We start from the raw sequence: 22,324 nt of genomic DNA on the forward strand, positions 1-22,324 counted from the left end.
GGACTTTTAGCTTCAGGAATACAGAGGAAAATACAGATTTTTAGAAATTCAGGTCACAGTTTGTTAGAGTTGAAGAGAACCACCAAGTGAGGTAAAGACCACAAGTGTGGGTAGTCAACAGTGATGGAGGGAGGGATTAGTTGTTTGCAATGAAAGTTTTTAGCAGAAGAATCCACAATGAAAAATTGTTGGGCTTAACAACAGAGTTAAAGTAATAAGGTGAGAGTGAGTGAGAAAAGCTCTTTTAATGCAAGTGAGAAAAAAACAAGGTCTTAACCTAGTATGAGTCAAATTCTGACTGTCTTAATGGAAGTTGGAAATAGAGGAATAGTAGGGGCAGAAAACTACCCCAAAGGCAGCTGGGTAAACAATTCAAATTCACATGCTTTATGATGTCTTTGCACTGTGTTGAGGAGGGGACAAGTTAGAGAATGTAAATTAACATACTAAAGATCAGTAGAATTGCTTTTCAGACATATAGCTCTGAACTAAGAAGTGGAATATTCTGTCAACAGTTGAATGGATGGTGGTTTTTGAAGTGTTTAGAACCGACAGAAGTATTTTGAAGTATTGGTGTGGAGAAGGAACCAGGTGTGGGAGAAAAGTAAACACTGACTTTGAGGGCTTTGGTGTACATGAGGGAAAAGACATTGAATCTGGTACCAATTGAAAATGGAGAAACTAGTAATGAGACACTTGTGTAGGTAATTTTTTTCCCTATTACACGGTTAAGCTAACTTAAAAGGAGGAAGACAAGAGTAGTTCTCTTCAGCTCTTGCAGTGCAAACCCCTGCAGGGGGAGGGTCACTTGGGAAAGCAGTGCTTTTTGGAAAAGTGATGGTTAGTACATAAATTTCATTGAAAGCCATTAGACTGCATACTAAGGAAGAGCAACTGTTGATCATAGGTATTTCAGTTGTGCTAATTAATATCAAGGATAAGGTTTGTAGCCTAGATTGTCAGTTTAAAGTAGTTGATGTTATTGAAACTGTTCTAATTAACTGAGGTGATTTTTTCTTGCATTGAGTCAGCTGGTGAACCAATATGTCTCTCAAGCCAGTGAGTGAATGGGTATAGCATTCACTACCACTATTAGGTGTCATACTGACTATGTTCTATAAATCTATTAAGTATCTGAGCTTAACATTCAACTTGAATGCTTTTGTATGTGCTATTCCACTCATCTTTGTTAAAGGTAAAATACTAGAATACGTTGGAAAACGTTCTCTCAGGGATTTCAAATCTTAATGAAGAATTTTAGATGGTTTTTTCAGCCTCATGTGGAGGACTGTTGGAGAAAAGCATAAGACAATATAACCATTCTCTTCTGCATTCCTTCAGAGAATCATTAGCACTGCAGATGTGGTAATTCAGTGCATATTACACTAGATGGAGGGTTGGGGGTTTGCTTTTTATTTTTTTTTTTAAATACCTAGTGTAGTTCAAGAGCAAGGGTATCATCGAGCTTAAATCTTCTGGGGCTCTATTTTTGGTGAAGCAACCTTGATTATTTTTGCAAGGAAGTCAGCTCTCTTTGTTCTAGTTTTAGGACTGTGTGCTGTGATTACTGACACACAAACGTATTGGTTGCTTGCGCAGTTTTATATAAAAACGTATGAAGTTCAGATTCCTTAAATAACCTTTGGGTAAGATGTTAGTGCTAAAGTGTTGGCTTGTGAGTAGGAGGTAAATTATATGTTGTAGCGTTACATAAAACTGACTCACATGAGTAGGTGAGAATCCCAAGAATATCAGGACACCCACACTGGTGAAAGAAAGATGCGAGCTTCCTCTGTACAACATGTTCCAAAGACTGCATTAACAAAAACAGCTTTAATTTGTTTGAGTAGTAACAATTTTTTCAGTGTTTTAAGATAGGAATTGCTACTGCTTTGACTGTTTGTCTTGGAAAACACATTAAAAGTGAAGGAGTTTGTTCTGAAAAAGTTACTTGTGATTCTAACTTTTTTTACCCTGGATAAATAGCTGTTGAAAATTAATTAAAAAGTTAAATTATCCCCATAAGCAAGCAACAGTTGTATTGGTCTGTTGTACCCCTTTAGCTTTTAATCTTCAGTGCAAGGAAGCAGCACTGTCTAGTGTAGAGAGGATATTGCAAACTATGTCTGTAGTTACAAGAAACCTCTAGCACCAACTGTATGATGTAGTAGGATTCTTGGTTATATGGATCTTAGATATATTCCAGTGTTGTGGTAATTGGTATTCTTGCAAGAGTAAAGTTCAAAATGAGATTATTTGTCTTTGCAAAGTAGCCATAAGTAATATAAGAAACTGTAACTGTTTTGTTTGCTTAGTTAATATTGCTAACATTGTAAAAGTGGTGACCTGAATATAACCCAGGCACACAGAAATAGAAAGTATTTTCTTTTTTTTTCTTTTCCTTCCCTGAAACTCATTTTATGAAACTGTTTTAGTGTTAACCTCTTCTTGATGCAGACTATTTTTATGTGGCTGTATGACATATGCCACATGAGCTTAGCCTCAATTTCCTTCTGCTACTCCAATCAGCTCATCTGCATAAGATTTTGAAGATCTGCTTCTCCTTCTGCTTTGCAAAGTTGGTTCCAACCTTCTTGACATCAACACAGCCGGGAACTCTTTCTGTGCTCTTTGAGGTTTGAAAAATTATGCTTCCTGTCCTTCCAGAAGCAGAACTTTCCTGACCAGAACTTTCATAGGACTAGGTTTTGGATTCTTCCTTGGTTCCTTCACCTCTGTTTTGCTAGCGTCTGGTTTGTCTCCGAGGCTTGCTGTAGTAAGAATCTCTAAGTGCACCTTTGCATGGAGCACAGTAGTGTGTGCAGACTTGTGAACAGGGTTTGGACTCATCCAGCATTGTGTGGTTCCTTAAATTATGCTGTTCTTTACACTCAGAATAAAGCTTCAAACACAGGGATGGATTTTGTGTGTGACTTCAGGTCCTTCTATTTGTTCTCTTTTGTGTGGGTATCAACTATAAGATTTTGGACATAGGCTCACCTGTGGTAAACCAACACAGAAGACTTCTTTTCAATACAGAATACTTCTTTTCTTACCAGGATAGGTTCTCCACAAAGCTTCCTCTTTTGATCTTTGCCTTTTAATGGAAAATGTAGTTTTATTTTAAAGCTAATACATCTCAAAATGAAAGGGTAGTTAAATCCTGGTGAGGACCAGACTATGTTTTTCCCTTCTATTTATTAAAGATACTATTGTGTCCGAAGTCTGCTGCTAACCCTACAACTTCAGAAGGGCTATGAATAGTAGGAAGATTTTAGCAGTGTGTGCTGTGCATTCCAATGAGATTCTGATGCTCTCTGTTAGAAAAAAAATGGCAGATTTCCTTGATAAATGGACAGAGATTCAAATACTAACCACAGGATTTACTATGAAGAAGGGAAACATTTAAAAATGCAATGGGAAAGAACTTGCCATTGACTGTGTGCTTTTTGCACGCTTGGACTTTGCTGCTGACAGTAAGTGTAACTGAGACATCTAAAATGGTATTTTTTCCTCTGCTTTTCTAAACTTTTGGCCATGTGGGCTGAGCTTACAACAGGATATGAAACTGCGTATCAAGGCTCTGATTTATATTCTTGGATAGAGCTATTATTAAGGTGTCATATGAACAGATGGGATATGAATGATGAAGCTTAGATTGGGTAACTACCAGTTGAGAGGAAATGACTAATTGAACTTCAGAGAACAAGAAGTCTGTCTTCTTGCAGTCAAAATACGTGAAACAAAAATACATATTTGTCCCTTCAGTGTAGCTGAAGATCTGTTTCTTCTGCTTTGACAGCATGGAACCTTTATGTTCATGTTGGCAGCTTGTCTGCCTGCAGTAATATAGAACATACTGAAGTTTGCTTTAGATGCTGCATATTTTTAAGATTATGTAAAACAAAATGTAAAGTATTGCTTTTTAGCAGCTTAAAACAACTATTAGATAGAAGTTCTGTGTGATCTGGACTATAACAATGTAGAAGTTATTTACATTTCAAATCTAATTGTGATTATAAACACTTGATGTATTTTTTTCATTGTGCTAGAGTCTATAGAAAAACAATTACTACAAGGAATCAAAATTTAACTACATTAAGCAGGTATCTTTAAGGTTCATTCTCTAAAGCTGAAAACTGCAGAGAATGAATGCTCTTAAATGCACTAAGTTGAAAATAATTTCAATATCCTCAACTTCCAGTTGTATTAGTTTTATTAACTTCTACCTGTATCATAAACTCAAGTTTTGACATGACATACCAGCTATCAGGTGTAATTGTCAATAATGTTAATTAATTGCCGTAAATCAGCAATTTTAACACTGCAGCATTTAATGAATTTGAGTGAACAGTGTGGATCAAAGCAATGATTCATGGTGCTAACTGTATCATAACAGGACTGAACACGTTCAGATGCTCTAACTGGAGCTGGAGAGAATTTTGTGCACCTGATTCACATCAATCTGTGATATGTCTGGTCGAATGTTTAAATGACTACAGAATGTATGGGTTGCAAGTATAAGAAGAAAATCTGAATTACTTATGGCAAAGCTCTTTCATTTGAGAATGAATGAGAATGAATGAGAATGAATACATAACTGAAGAGCATAACACTTATAGATAGGTAACTTTTAAGCATATGGGTGTTTCTGTGGAGTTTGTATTGGTACTGCAGAAACAAGGGAAGATGTTTATCTTTTAAGAGTGGATAAAATCATGTCAGTTACTTTGTTGGCAAATGAATGGAAGCACAACAAAGTGATGTTTCTGTAAATATTTATAAGGCAGAATTTTTTTTTGCTATTAAATAAGAAGTTTAACTTCATACAGTGGATGTTAATAGACATGGAAACAGAGCACAGTCTGAAAATGAGTGCAAGAAGCAAAACAGCTAGTTCTTCTCCGACAGATACACAAGTCATCAAAGTTGAAATGGCTACAGTTTGCTCAGATGAAAAAATAGTATCTTGCTTTATGGCAAAATATCTGTTCCTGTGGTTGACCTATTTTTGAGGCTTTTTGTTTTTAATTACTGTTCAGCTTCTAATTGTCACTGAATTTCTTCATTTTAGTTTGTTATCCTGAATGAAAGAATGAGGGTACAAATAGTTCACCTATGCTGAAGAGCAGTGTAATAGGATCTTATGTATGCTCACTTTCTTCTGTATGTCTGAACTGACATAATTGACATTTCATTATTTATGCAGTTCTACTAAAATAGAAGTTGATATGCTGAGAAGTACTGTATTTGTCAGCACAAGTTGGCATAGAACACTTGTATTCCTGTCCTCTTTACCACATTCCCCTACTACCAGATGCTACCTGGATGCAGTGTACTCTCGAGTATTGCTGTATTTATACATTTGCTCTGATATCCTTATATTAAATATACTATCTTATTGAAGAAGGTCGTTGGTTTATTCTTGAAATGCCTCTACTCTGTGGCTAATTGGTTTAGTCTTACTCACTTTCTGCATTTGTGTAAAGAGTTAAAAAAACCCCGAAACACTGGGTGGTTGTGCATTCCAATTGATTTGAAGCTTCAAACAGTTCTTAAAAAAACATGACTGATGTACTGAAAGCAGTTGGCCTCTGAAAGAATCTGCAATAGGAAAGACTTGTTTTGTAAACTTTAGTTCAAGTAATTAACAATAAGTATTAAATGAAAACAAAAATAATTCTTTGAAATGAGGGGAAAACTGACATTTTAAAATTAGACTTGTGTCTTAGTTGTCTGCAAATAAATGTCTTTGCCCAGCTGCAAATCACTGGCATTAAGGGCCCTGTAATCATGAGTCCTCACTAAAAATAATTCTTTTCCTGCTTTTTTTTTTCTTTGTAAATCTGTGCAGACTTGGGGGGTTGGGGGAGAGTATGTTTTCTTTCTTTGTTTTTATCACTCCATCCCTAACAACTTGTGGGGAAGTGTGGTTACAAAGCTATTGCAAGTAGTTTTGTAACAAAAAATAAATTACATAAGTTATATTTTGAATTATTTTTAGTTAGTTAAAGGAAACTGATGAAATTGGTAGAGATTGAAATTTACGTTGGCAGATGGAGTGAGCAAAGATCAATATACTGTGTTTCTCAAAATATCAAACATTTATCTCACACCTCATGTCTGAAAAATTCCAGTGTATGTTTCCTGCTGAGATTTCTGTTTTGACCACAGAAATGTGCTTCATGGTCCCATGGCAAGTTGCATGTTATTAGACATAATGGCAGCTCTCAGTTGGTGGTGCTACTACCAGCATTAATCGTTAGTGCAAAGTGGCTGGGGTTAGAAAAGAAGACTTTTTTTCATGGGTTTGGATAGCTACACTAACTTCAGAGTACCTAACACTAAAAAAAGCAGTTCTGGTTTACTTTACAAGTGGTTTACTGGTTTCTAAAAGTGACAGTTCTGGTTTACTTTGGCCATCAAAATACAGAACATTCATGTCTCAATGTGTTAAATTTTATTAGGGACAGAAAAACCTGGAAGTACTTTCTTTCATGGAAGACACATTGCCTGTGAGTTACACTGTGCAGTGGGTGTATTTCTGCTTATGTGGGTAGGAGTAGAACTTTCAGTTTCCTTAGAAGATGCAGTGGCTGGGAACAGACTGTGAGGAAGGATTCATCCAGAGTAACTCAAGGCAAAAGGATTCTGGAGTCAGGGGGAAACCAGCAGAGTGGCCTGTGAAGTTTATTCCCTTCCAGAGTTTGAAATATTTCATAATTTCTGAGTTTTGGCCCTTTTTTTCTGTTAGCAACCATTTGTAAGTCCTCAACCTAAATGAGGGACTGTGTAGGGTTGTCAGCCTGTTGTTGTGACCGAGTGCAACCAACAGCATTCACTGATGTATTTCTCAATCAATGGTTTGACTATGCCCATGCCCTTTGTGTGGTTGTGGCACTAGGATACCATTTGGTGGGAGTTGCTATTGCAGTTTGCTTTTTATGTCAATTTAGAAAATCATACAGTGCCTGAAAAATTTCCCAGATTACTTAGTCGCTGGGGACTTAATCTGTTTGCCAGTTACTTGACTGCAGCCCAAGCAGGTTTTGCAATTGAACTCTGGCATTCTTATGAAGTTGCAGAAATTCACGCTTTGTGCCTGTTTCAGATCTTGCCTTGAAATTCCCAGCCTTGATTCTGGTCAGAATATACTTGGAAAATTTGCATCTACATGCAGTCCAGGGTTGCTATAAGGAGAAAAGGGAAATTTAAGTCATTACCTTGCTGTAAGGCTCAAAGGGGGTAGGTTGTCTCCTCACCTCTTTCTCTTCATAGTGTTTGCTTGGAGTTATGCTGTTCTCTGAATTGGCTAGTATGTATGAATTTGATACATCTCTTTTATCTACTAATTGCTACTGGTAGAACAAGCTCTTGGAATTGTTTAGAAAATGCTTTTGAATTGGCTAAGCTTGTTGTTAGGTTTTGTGTATTTTTTCTGCTTGGAAAAATTTGTAAAGTATTGAAGGTAAAAGTTTGTGAACTAGTGGAGAGCTGAGTTTGTAAAATAGTTGAGGGTATGCATTTGGGACAATGCAGCATCATCCATTTAATGGATTAGCTAAATGTCCATGAAATAATTCCCTTTGTCCTTCATTCAATCTGAAAGGCTTGATGAAGAACCTTGCGTGGGCTAGAAACACTTAAACCCCCTACACTCTACTTGAGTCAAGAATGCATGTACTATATAACTGAAACTAAACTTAGAATACCTAAAGAAATTGTTGTCAAAGATGGCATCTACTGTTTAGAAAATGTAAATATGCTGAACAGAATTCACTAGCTTTGGCTGGGGACTTGGTGCTGTCATTGCCTTTACATGGAGTAGTATTAATTAAGTGGTTCTAAAATAGGGAAAAGAAAAAATCAAGTTTACTTTCTAATACTTTATCTAGTATAATTGGTTGGGGGGAGGGAGTGTCTGTTTCTATTTCAAAACAAATCTGACAGCTCTGGAAACCAGCTTTTAAAAATCAGTCTGACATAAATAATCCTTAATCATAAAGTAGCAAAAACATTGCTGTTTCTGAAAGACAAAAAAAAATTGAAGATGCAATTCCTGCCTTGAAAACATCTCCTAAGATGTCAGTTAATACAGCTCTAGACCAAAGCAGCAATTTAATTTATGATGCAAGTTCTTCAGTATTGCTAACAAATCAAGTATATGTTTTTAGGATAATTGGCATACTTACTTTCAAATTCAAGCCAAATTTTCTTTTTGTAGTTGGTATCTGTAGGAATGAAGTGTACCTTTGTTCCTGTCATTGCTTCAGTAAAACCAGAACTTAAATGTATAGTAAACAATTTGTAAATATTGGTCTATCTGTTGTATGTACTATTAATTTCTGCTTTCTCCTCCCCTTTTTGTTTCTTTCTTAGGTGTATGATTGCTGATGAGGTAAGTGATGTTACTGTTCCTCTAACACCCTTTTTCGGGTTTTAATGTACTTCATGCAGATAGGACTTTTATTCTGTTTGAGAGATGTGGGCAGAAAAGGTGGTAATGAAAAAACCCCAATTCCTATGATATTCAACATTTATTCTGAAAATATCTAAGTAAAAAAAAAAAAAGAAACCTGACGTAAGCTTAAAAGAATCTTTGAAAAAACTTAAAAGGTTACTTTTAATTTTATTTAGGTAGGTTAAATTTCCTGTATTTTTAAATCTTAAAAATATTGACTCAGTTTTAACATATTTTTAGCACTTTATAATTGCATAGCTAGATATTTTTAACGGATTAGGTGACATTCCTGGCCCAAACACACAGATTTTGAACAGATACGCCTTTCAAAGTTTAATTTCCTTAAAGGATCAAGCAGTAATAATGAAAATCATTACTTCCATGCATTTGGAAATTTACATTTTATTATATCTTAGGGAAATTTGAGTTCCATTTCTTCCCACAGATAAAATATTTTTGCAGTAGAGCATAATGCTCGTGATGTATTGTCAGTATAAAGCCCTACTGAAAAAGTGGTGATGATTGGGGATGGATATAGCCTCCCTATTCTAATTTGGGATTTCTTGAAACTCTGGAGAGGAGAGATAGAGAGAGAGATGGATTACTGGGATGAAAGCATGTCCTCATACTATAAAAAAATCTCATTACAACTGGAAATAAACTATCCTGGCATAGAATATGAAATTTCTGGAAAGTGTGGAGAGTATAAAAGCATTCAGGGGAGAAAGAAAGGAAACTTGGGAAAAATATAAAAATCAGCAGTAGCTATTTGTTTGTTAAAATAAAGTTTCTTATTTCCTTTCTTGAATGAGAAAATAAACCATGTGCAATTATCTTAGTAATAAAAAAATACTGCAAGATATATTTTTTCTGTAGTAAGTAATGTATATTTCATAATTACAGTAGGTCTGGCACTGGAGGAAGCATTATGCCATGGTGTGTATCTTATGATTGTTGGCATATGTCTATAAGAAGAAAATGTTGGTAAAAGAAAGCATCAGTATTGTAAATTTGTATATTGTCATGATTTAACCTCAGCTGGGAGCTAAGCACCATGCAGCCGCTCCCTCCCTCCCCTGCTTCCCTTCTCCCCCAGTGGGAAGGTGAAGAGAATCTGGAAAGAGGGGGGAAAAACCTCACAGTAGAACTGTGAGTTGAGGTAGAGGCGTTTTAATAGGACTAACAGGACAGCAAAGGAAGAGTTTAAAAAAAAACATAACCAAAAAAGTGATGCATAATGCAATAGCTTAGTACCTGCTGGCCAATGTCCAGGCCATGCCTGAGCAGTGACTGTCCCCCCAGACAACTTCTTCCCCAGCTTCTATGCTGAGCATGATGCCGTATGGTATGGAATATGCCTTTGGCTGAGCTTTGCATCAGGTCTCCTGACCATGTCCCCTCCCTGCTCCTTGGGCATGGCCTGCAGAAGGCTAATGCCTCCTTGCTGGCTGGGCCTGGGAAGCTGATAAGTCCTAGACTTAATTGTCTACACTTCTGGGCAACACCTCACGTGTGTTATCAGTGTTATTCTCACACTAAATGCACAGCGCAGCACTAAACTCATTACTGTGAAGAAAAGGGATGCTATCCAGTCAAAGCCAGGCCATATACAAAAAGAAGAGATGTATGAAAACTAGATATAATTCCATACATATGCCTTAATTATGTAAGGACTAAAGTATAATAATAATAGTATCTATTTGAATGCTATTCTAAAAGTATGTTGCTGTTCTTTCTTGGAGTGGGGATATAGTGCTTTTCCCACAGAATTTCAGGTTTTCCATGTCATCTGTTTCCATGACTAAAAAAGATGTGTTTAAGTCAAAAAAACAAGACCATAACATTTTTTACAGTTTTTCTTATATCTTACATTCTTACACTCTAGACTGGTGTTCAGCTAGATATGATCTAGATTTAATTATAAGTGCACTACCACGACACCTGCTTTTCGTTCCCTCTTCATTTCAGCTCAGTTGCTTGGATCGTCACCAGTGCACCAGTAACTGGGTAGTGTGAGTTAGGGCAACAACTGTGGTAACAAACTAAAAGTGAACTTTTTTCTTTTTTTTTTTTTTTCTTAGATTTGTTTTCAGTTGTCTCAAGCGCTCCCAGTGACACAAGGGGGGGCTTACAGGCAAAATTTAATGAAAATTTGGCAGTTTTAATAAAAAACTTAGTTCTCTGATTATTTTCTTATTTAAACTTCTGTTTAATAGAAACAGAAATTCTCTGATTATTTTTCTTACTAGTAATAGCAGAACTATTCATTATGTTTTCTTCTATACCTGAGAAAGATCTTGGTGATGTCACTATATTGCTCTATTTAACTCAATACTGAGGAAATAAGTAAATTGTTAATTTTTGTCATACTATGAATAGTTAGATAGCAGGCAATCAACTAAAATGTCTTTCTGTGGAAAACCAGGACAGAATATTTTAAGGCCAGCCTGTGCTTGAGTGTGTAACAGGAAACTGGAATTGCTGCTTGCCAAGTGAACAAGTAGAGAAAATAGCTATATTCTTCGATAAAGTCTTTGGGGTTTTATTTTTTAAACAAACCTCTAAATTCTGCATCTTACATTCATTCATCTGTTGCTATCAGTATTGATAACTCATTAGATGGGAGTGTTCCTACCTTAACAATATGAATATATATATTTATGTCTTGTGTCTTCCCCTGGTCTGTAAATCTGATTTCTATACGAGGTGGGCTTCCTGTCCTGTGTTACAGGATAAAGAGAAACTGTTAGCTGTGGTGAATGAAAGCAGCAATTTCTTTTTGTTGACCTATTGGGTCAAAACCAGAGTTCTTCATATAGATCTTTTACTCTTCAGTGGCCTGTGCATTTTTATTTTGAGAAGACATCCCATATTTTTTCTTTCCTTTAAATAGTCTTTTGAAAATGTTTTTAGTAGCTTAAGAAGTTAAAGAAGCTTGATCTGTACAGTCTACCCTACTGAGCACCTGAACAGAAATGAATGGAAATGCTTCCTTTAGCTTGAATGAGCTAGCCAGGTTACATAACAGATTAATACAAAACATATGTATTAATCCATTTAAAGACAAGCTGCTTCTTTCATGAAAGATGTTCTGTGGTAACAAATTGGCAATGAAATAGATACTAGTTCTTTGTTTTCCTTTATCTGGTGCTGTCTTTGCAAAACATTTTTGGCTTTTCTGAATGGAGTATGCTTTCTGAAAAGAGATTTCTATTTTTAATTCTGTTGTTTTGTTTTCTTTCCCCAGATGGGACTAGGTAAAACAATTCAAGCAATTGCTGTTTCCTATTACTATAAAAGTGAATGGCCTCTCTTAATTGTAGTGCCTTCATCTCTGAGATACCCTTGGGTTGATGAGATGGAGAAATGGATTCCAGAGCTCTCTCCAGATGATATTAGCATCATTCAGAACAAAACTGACACTGGGTAAGTAAAGCTCATTATTCTTCAATAGAAAGGTTTGTTCAGCCTGCCTGCTCAAGCAGGGCCACCTAGAGTTGGAAGCCCAGGACCATGCCCAGATGGCTTTTTGACTGTCTCCAAGAATGGAGACCCCACAAACTCTTTGGGCAACCTGTACCAGTGCTCAGTCATCCCTGCAGTAAAAAAAACCAAAACATTTCCTGATGTTTGGAGGAAACCCCCTGTGTTTCAGTTTGGGCATGTTGCCTCTTGTATGTCACTGGGCATGACTAAAAGGAGTCTGGCTCCATCCTCTTTGCACCTTTCTTTCAGGTATGTGTATACATTAATAATCCCCCTGAGCCTTCTCATCGCTAGGCCAAGCAGTCCCAGTCAGCCATTCCTTTAGGAGAGGTGCTGCAGTACCTTAATCATCTTCATGGCCCTTTGCTGGACTCTTTCCAGTACATCCATATCTCCCTTGTGCTGGTGAGGCCAGAACTGAACAAGGCGCTATGGGTGTGGTACAGGACTGTGTGCTTTGGCTCAATGGACTTCATGAGGTCCCTGTCAGCCCCCTTCTCCAGCCTGTCAAGGTCCTTCTGGATGGGAGCATGACCCCCCCTCAGCCACTCCTCCCAGTTTTCTATTATTATATTATGGTAGTTACTCATGTCCTCTGAAATGGAGAGATCTGATTTTTGCAAAATACCAAGTGCTTGTCTGCTGAAAATTAGATTACTTCAGCATGTCTCCAATAGAGCATATACAGTTATTTCTCAACTCAGATGAATTAGATTGTATTCATTAGCTTCTGTGAAACATTTTGAACACATTTTTAGAAAACTTCTGGTATAAGTTACAAAATAAGGAAGTAATTACTGTTAAAATTCTATTTAACATACTGAGATAATTTATCAGTTAAAATAACTAAAATTCATCAGTTAACTGAAAAGGTCATCATGACCTAGATTTTCTATCTTTAGACTTAATAGCATGAATTCATCAAAGAGAATTACAAGTCTTGTGTGTTATTAGACTAACTCTCCTATTACACTGAATTACAAGGGTATTTTTTAATCTGCTTTACTGTAAGTGACTTGGTTGATTTCATGATAATATCTAGATGTTGTTCTAAAACCTTTGGATAAGGGAGACTGATCTTCATGTTGCCTGGGAAGCATCAGAAAGTGACTTTACCACCAAGATGTACAGATGAGACAGTAGCTTGGAACCTTCCTTGTGGTAACATGAGAAATCAGACTAAAAATGCATTTTAAAAGCTTAATCAATGAGTAGTTCCTACTGATAGTCAAAATTTAAGTTTGTTATAGGAATGTAGGAACTAAAATAAGGATCCAATAAGGCTTTTTTCTTTCTTTTCTTTATAAGCTATAAAGCTATTTAGTTAAAATGCACACAAACCTAATGTTTATACACTGAATGCAGAGAGGAGAAATATGGAATAAGGGAAATTATGGCAAAAGTAAATGGCAAACAGAAATCTGTCCATTTTATCTTACAAGATTTTTTTAAAAGGAATAAAGCTTAAGCAGTATCACTTGCTTTTATTCAGCATCAAAGGAAGAAGAAAACTCGGGTTTCTGCTTGTGTAGCTCCCAGGAGGCTTCCTAGTTAAAAGTTGAACTACTTAATGTTTTAACATTAAGAAGTGTTTAATGCATTTGCAAGAAAATGCAAATGCAAAAATACAGCTACCAAACTTGGTTTAGCTTTTTGTTAAATTCTGCTTCCATATGTTCAGCTTTGATTTCTCTCACTTCAATACTTTGATTTTCTTCAAAATTTCAGCAGTGAAATATACTGCTTGAATGCTGTTCAACTCCTTAAATATGCCTAGGCATCAATTTAGGTTATTTTAATTTCTAGATACATTTGAAAATGGATGTCACTTGAATAAATTGGTTCCACTAAGAATATATAATTTTGTTTGTAAGTTTTTAATCCACCCTTCACAAAGGGGTTGGGGAAATTCTTGTTTTCCTATTTGCTACCTTTACCTATATAGTAACAATAGAGGTTATAACACATTGATCACAGTGCCAGTGCTCTAACTATTGCCTCATCATCCATATCCAGAATGAGAACCGGCACATACTTTCTTCCTCTTAAAAACTCAAGGAAACTTCACCTTAGTTCGTTTTTTGATCTGTGGCTACTGGAGAACAAATAAAAATCATGCCAGCAGAGCTGTAGTGCCTGGCAGATGGGTACATCAGCTATGACTCATTCTGGTGACTTGTTTGTCTAACAACTTGAAGAGTTCCTGTTCTGCTCAAAGGCTCCTGAAGGGCCACAGTGCTCTCTAGTGATTTTAAAACCAATTTATGCCTGGGGCCTATGTCAATAAATTTATTGTAAGAAGTTCCTTTCCAACTAAATACTAATTTTTTTCTTGTTGATTCCCTGCTTCCAGGTTTGGGGCTTTTTTTCTTCATATTCTGTTCAAGAAAAAATGCTGGGTAGACAGCTCTGATGGGAATGTTTTTTCAGGTGTTGAGGTTCAGCCCAGACTGCACTTTTACACTACCCAACTACTCAGAGGCAGTCTAGTTAGGCTGCTGGCAAGCTGTCTTTTTGTATACAGAGCAGTAGATAGTTTGCATAGAGATATTACTGCTTCAGGTATTTGGGTGCTATTTACATAGTGTGCTCATAATGATTTGAGATGCATATAAAACTTTTTATCCAGAAAATAGATTAGTCCCATACAATACTCCAGGAAAGGAGCACAAGTTGAAACAATGCAGCCAGATAGATGAACTTGCTTTTAAATGCAACATATGTCTTCTGAAAATGGTTATGAAATGTGTGTGATTTGTAAGTGTGAGATGGTGGAATGTTTTAAACATCAAAAGCTGTTATTACTAGCCTGACAGCCCACTAATAATTCAATCCAAAACACATCATACATACCTTCTTAAAAAATTAGTTTGGTATAATTGCTTTGCTATATTAACTTTCCTACAATGAAAATGTAGTAAGAAATATTCTTTATTTTCTCTTTTAGGAGAATATCAACCAGCAAAGTAACGATTTTGGGGTATGGCCTATTAACTTCTGATGCACAGACATTAGTAGATGCTTTGTACAGGCAGAACTTTAAGGTGGTTGTGATTGATGAGTCACACTATATGAAATCCAGAAATGCAACCCGCAGCAACATTTTGTTGCCAATCGTGCAGAAAGCACTTAGAGCTATTCTTCTTACTGGAACTCCTGCTCTGGGAAGACCTGAAGAGGTATTTGACATATTATATTTTGGTTTGGGTTTTTTTAGGGATAGTATCAGTAATTAATGAACAGTTTTGTAGTTTTCTTGAATATATGAGTGATGTGCATTATGACATCAGGCAGCACATTGGCTGCACTAGGAAGTAAAAGTATAAGAAATGAAAACACTGTCTTGTAGTTTGAATTGATTTATATTGATGTTTTACAACCATGTTTCAAACCCATGCACAAGTGGCTTGAGAGTGTTTCTAATCAGAAATTAATTCTGCATTTACCAGACTGACTGTTGGGTGAAATAGAAAATAAAGAGCCTAGGCAGACAACTTTGTTTCTATTGGGTAGGAGAGTCCTTGGTAGACGAGAACCTGTATTAAATCTTCTACTTCATCATCTGATATAGCAAGTCCTTTTTTTATTGCTGGTCTTTTGGATATTCCTAATGTTCACTTGTATTGCATAAATGGACAAAAATAAAATCCTGCACTGCTTGCAGTTCAGAAAGACAAATTTTGCTTTGAAAGAAGTTCAACTTAAGAAATTGGGGAGGAGCAGAGAAGAAAACAAAAACCCCTTGGGTTTAATGCTGAACCCAAGAAAATTGTGTTTATCAAATGTAGAAATAAACAGAATGTAAAAACTCATTTGTATCCAAGGAACTTGTAAGGGTTATAGAAATAATACTTTACACTTTACAATTTCTTGTTGCGTAAGCAGCACTTATGCCAAGACCCTTTGATTTGTTTAGGGAGGTTATAACTTGATAAAGATTCTCACTATATGAAAAAAAGGCTTGTTGTATTATGAGGGTTTGCTTAAAACTTTAAAACAGATATTTATGTCTATGGGTGTGGATAATTACGAAACTTCTTACACGTGTACTGAAGACATCACAACCAACCCTGGAAGAAGATTTGATGTTAAAAGGTGATAGACTTTTGTACAGTGTGTTGATACCAAGACCAGTAACAACATTGCTAAAGGTGTTCAAAGGACATTCGACACAAACTGTCCTTGATCACAGTACTGGGGTCCAAATCCATGACGATACGAGGTATTTATATAGTGATACCAGCATTCTGTCATGGCTTATAAGGCAGAGTGCAAAAAGCATTGCATCCCTTTAAACAACTTTGTGTCATAGCAGAATCTTTAAATGGAATATGTAGAGAAAATGAAAAGCCTTGTTCATTTATAGTTAGGTACATGTATAGCAAATAATTAGAGGCAGTTTCTTGTTTGGCCTACACTGGTGTCAAAATAGCAGCCTTTCACTTGTAAGAATAAACTGGGGTTTGGTTTTGTTTTGGGTTTCTTTCCTTAATACTGCTTTTCAGTTTTCTAAGATCTGTCTTGTAAGAAGCCTGTGAAGAACAAAATGAAGTTGTAGTAATTTTCTTTTTGGGAGAGATCACTGTCATGTGGTTAGGTAATATGAAATTTTAAATGGCAGAAGTGATGTACAGTGATGTAGACATAGGATAGCAAGGAAGTGCATTTAGGAGAGAGCCTTCTGTATTGCTGTTGTCTGTGCAACCCCTGCTACCCCTCAACAGTGTGTTTTGGGTCTAGCAGTGATCTTTCAATCCAGAAAGCTTTCACAGTAGAACAGCTTGTAAAGTAGGATTCTATCTTGCTACTGTTGTCTAAACTGATGCTTACCTTCTGTTACTCAACTGAGAAGGCATGAAATTTCTGGTCTGTATTGACATTACCTTCTTTCTTTTAAAGTAAAACTAAGAATGAGTAGGTTTTTTCATGTATTTTAACCAGCAGAGTGTTCATGGAATGCCTGCACTGATGCTTTGCAGAAGTCCATGTACCTGGCAAATGACAAACATTGTATTTTTACATGTTTTCTTGTTCAGTATAAATCCTTTCCAAGTTGTCAGCACCGTGTTATAGTGGTCAGGGTGCTTCACTCTTTGAGGACTTCTCACAACTCTCCTGTCTCAAGACACTTTCTACTCCTGTAGAATGTCTTTTGCCATATGTCAAGCTGTATTTTTTTTGTGCAGCTATTGAATGTAAACTTAATGCAATAATTGCAATAATTATTGCTGAATAGCCTTACATTTGAAGGCAGTTTTTCACTATTGTTACTTTTTTATACAGCTTTTCATGCAGATTGAGGCACTGTTTCCAAGAAGATTTGGAACTTGGAGTGAATATGCCAAAAAATACTGCAATGCTCGTGTCAGGTATTGCTGTGCTTGTTGATTTATTTTCCTGAGTGGTTTTGGTTTTCTTGTCACATTAAGTGAGAGAACCATTAAGTAGTACCTCTGTTGCTTTATTGTACCATTTTGCTTGGAAGATACCAAAGTGGTCAGATACCATCTTCTTCATCAAATAGGAGTGAGAAATGGATTATACTGGCAAGAGTTTATTTGAGGACAAAATTGGAAGCTAGTAAAGTTTGAAATAAAGTTTGAGTGCCAGCATTCTGTGAAATAAAGTGATTTACAAATCTACTGTTGTTACTATGAAGTGTATAGGTATTGCCTTTAGAGCTGGGGTTTTAGCCACAGCTGAAACATAAGAGTTTCTGAATCCCAGTCTTGCATTCATATCATGTAATAATTTGTGTCTGTCTATTATGGGATCCAGTCTTTTTGCTGTCCCACCATACTTAGGTGGAAAAGAAGTCCAGTATTTTACTCTGTATTTTACAGTTTTGACTGAATAAAAGTAAAGGTGTAAAACTCCCAAAAGCACAGTAGTGTGTTAGTAATTCCGCTTGAAGGATTGAATATAGGTATTGTAAGTTCTTGTCTGCCAACTTGCCTCCAGTTTGCCAGGCTACATTGCTCATTACTAATTTTTTCACACATGCACCTAATGAATTTTAACCCATTTTTATCCCTTCCATCTTTCCTGAAGTTTCAGGTGCTTTAAGTTATTAAATGAAGGAGGATTTGTTTCCATCTGAATTACTTCCATTGGTTTTAGTTTAATGATTGTTTTATCTAGCTACGTTATAAAATAGAGGGGATAGAAGAAATTCTGTTTGAAAATACTTAGCTTTACCCATCTGAATCTATGTTACAAGCTGTGTAATGAAAGAAATTATGAGAACCTTTTAAAACATTCTTAGCTAAAAAATTTCTTATCTACAACTTTGCGTATGTTCAGAACAATCGAGTTTGGCAGCTAAATTGGCTAGTATTTAGATTTATTTTTTACAGTAATAAATACATGGTTTCATTTTCATATAACTTGTGTATGATGAAGGGAAAAAACCCATTTTATCAGCATTTAACTTCAAATAACATGGAAGAGTGCTGTTTAATTTTCAGACATAGAAATGCTATTTTTTCCATGCTGTTTTGACTGAATGCATCTGTAATTTTCACACCACAAGTGTGCGTGGGTACAGCCTGGTTAGCTACTCAATCATAGATGATTATCTTATTTTTGGAATACCATGTAATAAAAATCAAGTTCAGGGTTTGGCAAGTCTTCAGTAAATGACTTTGTCTTCGTGACTTGGCTGAAGCAAAACATCCCCGGTAATGAACTTGATAGGATTATTTTATGCAGCCAGCACTTTGTGTAAATGTTGAGGTGTTTTACAGTGGGGTTGAAGACACCTGTTTCTAAAGATGACATCCAAAGTATTTCTGTGAGGTTTTGCTTGCTGCTTCTTTTATATCCCCTGTGCTCAAGGTGGAGGGAGGAGGCCTTTCTAAGGACACACATAAATAAACCAGAGAAGGGATACGAGCAAAAGATGTTGCTGTCCTCTGTCTGTGTAATATTCTGAGTGTGTTATGTCAATACTTCACTAGCGTAAAAGTGAGTCCCTCGGCCCTTTTCCTGAATGCTTATAGGCAGCCCACTAGAACTCAAAAAGGCTTAAAATTATCTAAGTTATGTTGAAAAGAAAATATGTAAAATTACTAGGAAAATTACATGCTTGCAACATACTTCCCTGGCCTTGGAAAATGCTACCTGGCCTTTTCTTCAAAGGCAGCAGAATCAGTATTGTGTTATCTCTTGGCAATGCTGACAGAGAAAACCTGCTGTTCCTGCTGCAACACTTCCTTAAAAACAACAAAGCAAAATAGGAACAAGGAAGACTAAGTTCAATTTTTTCTCTTTTCAGCCCTTAGCTGTTTAACCTTCAGCCTACTTCCTCTATTTAATCTTGCTCACTAAGTGTTATTAAATTTAAAGAGTGTACCTTAAGCTTTAAATCCAGTCTCTGTAATTAGGAGGGAATTCCCAATGAGGGAATTATTCATGGTGATATTTGCCACCTTCATGGTAGTTTCCCCATCAGTTGTTCCCCTCTATAGTACAATAAAGAACATTCTCATGGTGGTATGTTCTCATTAGTTCACTGAAATAGGTGTTATAAAATTATACCTGAAACTTCTTCCATTAGAAAAGTAAGCTCAGCTGGGATGATATAGAGGACCGTGTGCATCTGATGAGTAGTAATGCCTGTGGGCAGCAGTATCTGATGGGAAGTTGCAACAGCTCTGATTCTAGTGTTGGAAGAAATCAGACAGACAGCAGTCATGTCTGGCATAAACAGGAACGCCAAGTTATCCAGTGCACCCTCTCATCTGTTATGTGTTTTAAAATGAGTTATGTACTGAAGGTGTCTATTGAATTTGGAAGGGCTTGTTTTTACCCTCAGTGTGAATTTTCCATTTTCAGGTTTTTTGGTAAAAGAACTCATTGGGACTGTCGAGGAGCTTCAAATCTGGAGGAACTGCATCAACTTCTAAGTGAAATAATGATCAGGAGACTGAAGAATGATGTCCTAACTCAGTTGCCTCCCAAAGTTAGGCAGCGTATTCCCTTTGATCTCCCACAAGCTGCAGCTAAGGTACATTTTCCACTTTTGCTAAAAACAAATTAGTAATACCTGTGTATTTATAAGTATGCCTTTGTAGGAATGCATGGATATACATTGTACCATCTCTGTTGTTTTGGTTTTTTTATATAACATGAACATAGCATTTTTTCATTAGTTAATGATAAAATTTATTTTTAGTACAGTCTTCTTCCTTTTGCTTAGATTTTGAATCCTACAGTTACTTTTAGTCCAATTGGATGAAGTTCTCAAAAGTACTCAGTTCCTAAATATTTCACGTTTGAAATGTGCATGTTGAGGTAGAACATGCTTTGTACTAGATATCTAACCACTGATCTCCTCTGCCAATTAGAATATGAATACCATTTTTGCAGAGTGGGAGAAATTAATGAGAAATCTGAATTCAGATGCCACTGAAAGCCACTTTTCTCAAGTCATGAGTCTAATTACACGCATGTATAAAGAAACAGCCATTGCTAAGGTAAGTGTGGAAGTTTTTTCTTAGTGTATTTAAAATACTTAGTGTGGCTTTAACTTAATAAAATTAGCTGTATTGGCCTGAATATTAGATGAGGTTGGTTGGTTTGGTTTATAACCACAATGTGGAGAAACACTCTTTCCCTGTATGTTTGTGGAATTGGCTGAACCCCATTATAGTGACCTGACCTAAGTGTTAAAACTCGATTATTAGATACCCACCGAGCTGGCTGAGACTGTCCAGACATAGTCTCACAACAGCACTAAATTGTGATTCACAGACTCTGGGATATATGGAAGGCAAGTACTTCAGGGACATACCTGTGTGTCAGCAACTGCTGCAGCTGACACAGGACAGCACTGATGCCACCCTTATGTAGGCTGCATTCTCTCAGTTCTAGTTTTCCTCATGGGTAAATGTGGAAGAACAACCCCCCCTCTAACTGCTCTCTTCCTGTTTTATCAGATGGGACCCCCTATTCTGTATTTTATTCCTATAGTTCTGTAGCTTAAGATGTGATAAAAAAAACAAGTTAATAACTGAAATATTTAATATGTTTGTTTTTTACCCTGTTACCAGGTTTCATTATGCTAAACCTATTTTTAGAAGAGAATAGGAAAAAAAGTTCTCTAGGCTGCTGGAGACTGCTCCAGCAGAATTGAGAATCTAACCAGCTCCTTGAAATTTTTCTCTCTTTATCTTAGTAATATCACTGTGGTTCTGTTGCTATTTCTTCCCTACTCTTCTAGTTGCTCTCTTTTAATCCATTTTCAAACAGGAAGTTGAAAGACAAAAAAGGGAAAAAGGAAATCTGAGGGCAGCTGGCAGTGGGTATTGCATTAACCATTGATCACTGATATTAACTTATTAACTGATTATTAACTGTCATTACTGAAAATTATATTTGACACAAAAGATTTCTTTGATTGAATGTTCATATAGAGCAGTCTTATGATTATGGTATCATGAAAGTATCAGGATTGTTCTTTCAGTTTTGATCTTTGGCTTTATGTGGGTGCAGCTACAGAAGTCCTGATTAAACAATACCTTGTCCATTTGAAATGTGTTTGGGCAGAAACCAGTTTTGGTTTGTATTTTTTTTTTTACAGATGGCTTAAAACATCAGTTAATGATGTTCTAACTAAAGAGAGGTTTATCTACTTATTAATCTGGAAGAAATGCTGTGTAATTATGTGATCTGTTGATAAATGGGGGGTTTCTCTGAAGGGAAGGGACAGGTTTCTCAAAGACATAAAGTTGTGATACTTTTTAAGCAAAATAAGAATAATTTTATACTTAGTGTTAGATAAAGTCTTAAATGGATAACAAAAAGTGTGGAACTTTACTTTTTCATATTACAAGAAACTGAAAGTCATTAAAATGCCTTTTTGAACCTTTTGCATGTCTGTCTAATGAAAACACATTCTCCTACTGCAGGCAGGAGCAGTAAAGGACTATATCAAAATGATGCTTGAAAATGACAAACTGAAGTTTCTGGTTTTTGCCCATCACTTAAGCATGCTTCAAGCCTGTACAGAGGCAGTTATAGAAAATAAGGTAATGATTTAACAAATGTGTACACTTTGCTAGGGAATGATGGCTAACTTTGCTGGTTGATATTGTTATGATTTGGCAGGTGCTTTGCATTTTAATAAATCATGTCAGGGTAAATTACAGATTGTTCTGAGGAGTAACTTAAGGTCCCATGTTTGTTCTGTCTTCTCCTTTTGCAAACAAGGAATACTAAGCCAGCACCTCTCTAGATAAGAGGCATAATTGTAAATCAAAGGGCAGAAGAGTACTGATGTGTTCCTATACCCATGAGAGGAAGAGAACAGTTGTTTTCATGTTTTTCTTGGGGGACAGAAGGTGATTGAGCCCAAAAATGGACACTGATAACTTC

The 22,324-nt window shown here is 36.2% G+C and overlaps 1 protein-coding gene across 1 annotated transcript in view; it reads left to right on the forward strand.

Annotated features, from left to right (window-relative positions):
• Window positions 1-22,324, forward strand: part of ZRANB3 (zinc finger RANBP2-type containing 3) — a gene marked incomplete at its 5' end in the record, with an annotated part of 41,854 nt that overhangs the window by 4,892 nt on the left and 14,638 nt on the right. Inside the window, 7 exons of the mRNA XM_084264360.1 lie at window positions 8,380-8,398; window positions 11,709-11,887; window positions 14,895-15,126; window positions 17,231-17,316; window positions 19,784-19,955; window positions 20,296-20,424; window positions 21,859-21,978. Coding sequence (XP_084120486.1) covers window positions 8,380-8,398; window positions 11,709-11,887; window positions 14,895-15,126; window positions 17,231-17,316; window positions 19,784-19,955; window positions 20,296-20,424; window positions 21,859-21,978 — 937 coding nt within the window. The remainder of the gene's footprint in view (window positions 1-8,379; window positions 8,399-11,708; window positions 11,888-14,894; window positions 15,127-17,230; window positions 17,317-19,783; window positions 19,956-20,295; window positions 20,425-21,858; window positions 21,979-22,324) is intronic.

This window comes from Gallinula chloropus (genome assembly GCF_964237585.1).
Source record: "Gallinula chloropus genome assembly, chromosome: 5".
Lineage (NCBI taxonomy): Eukaryota > Metazoa > Chordata > Aves > Gruiformes > Rallidae > Gallinula > Gallinula chloropus.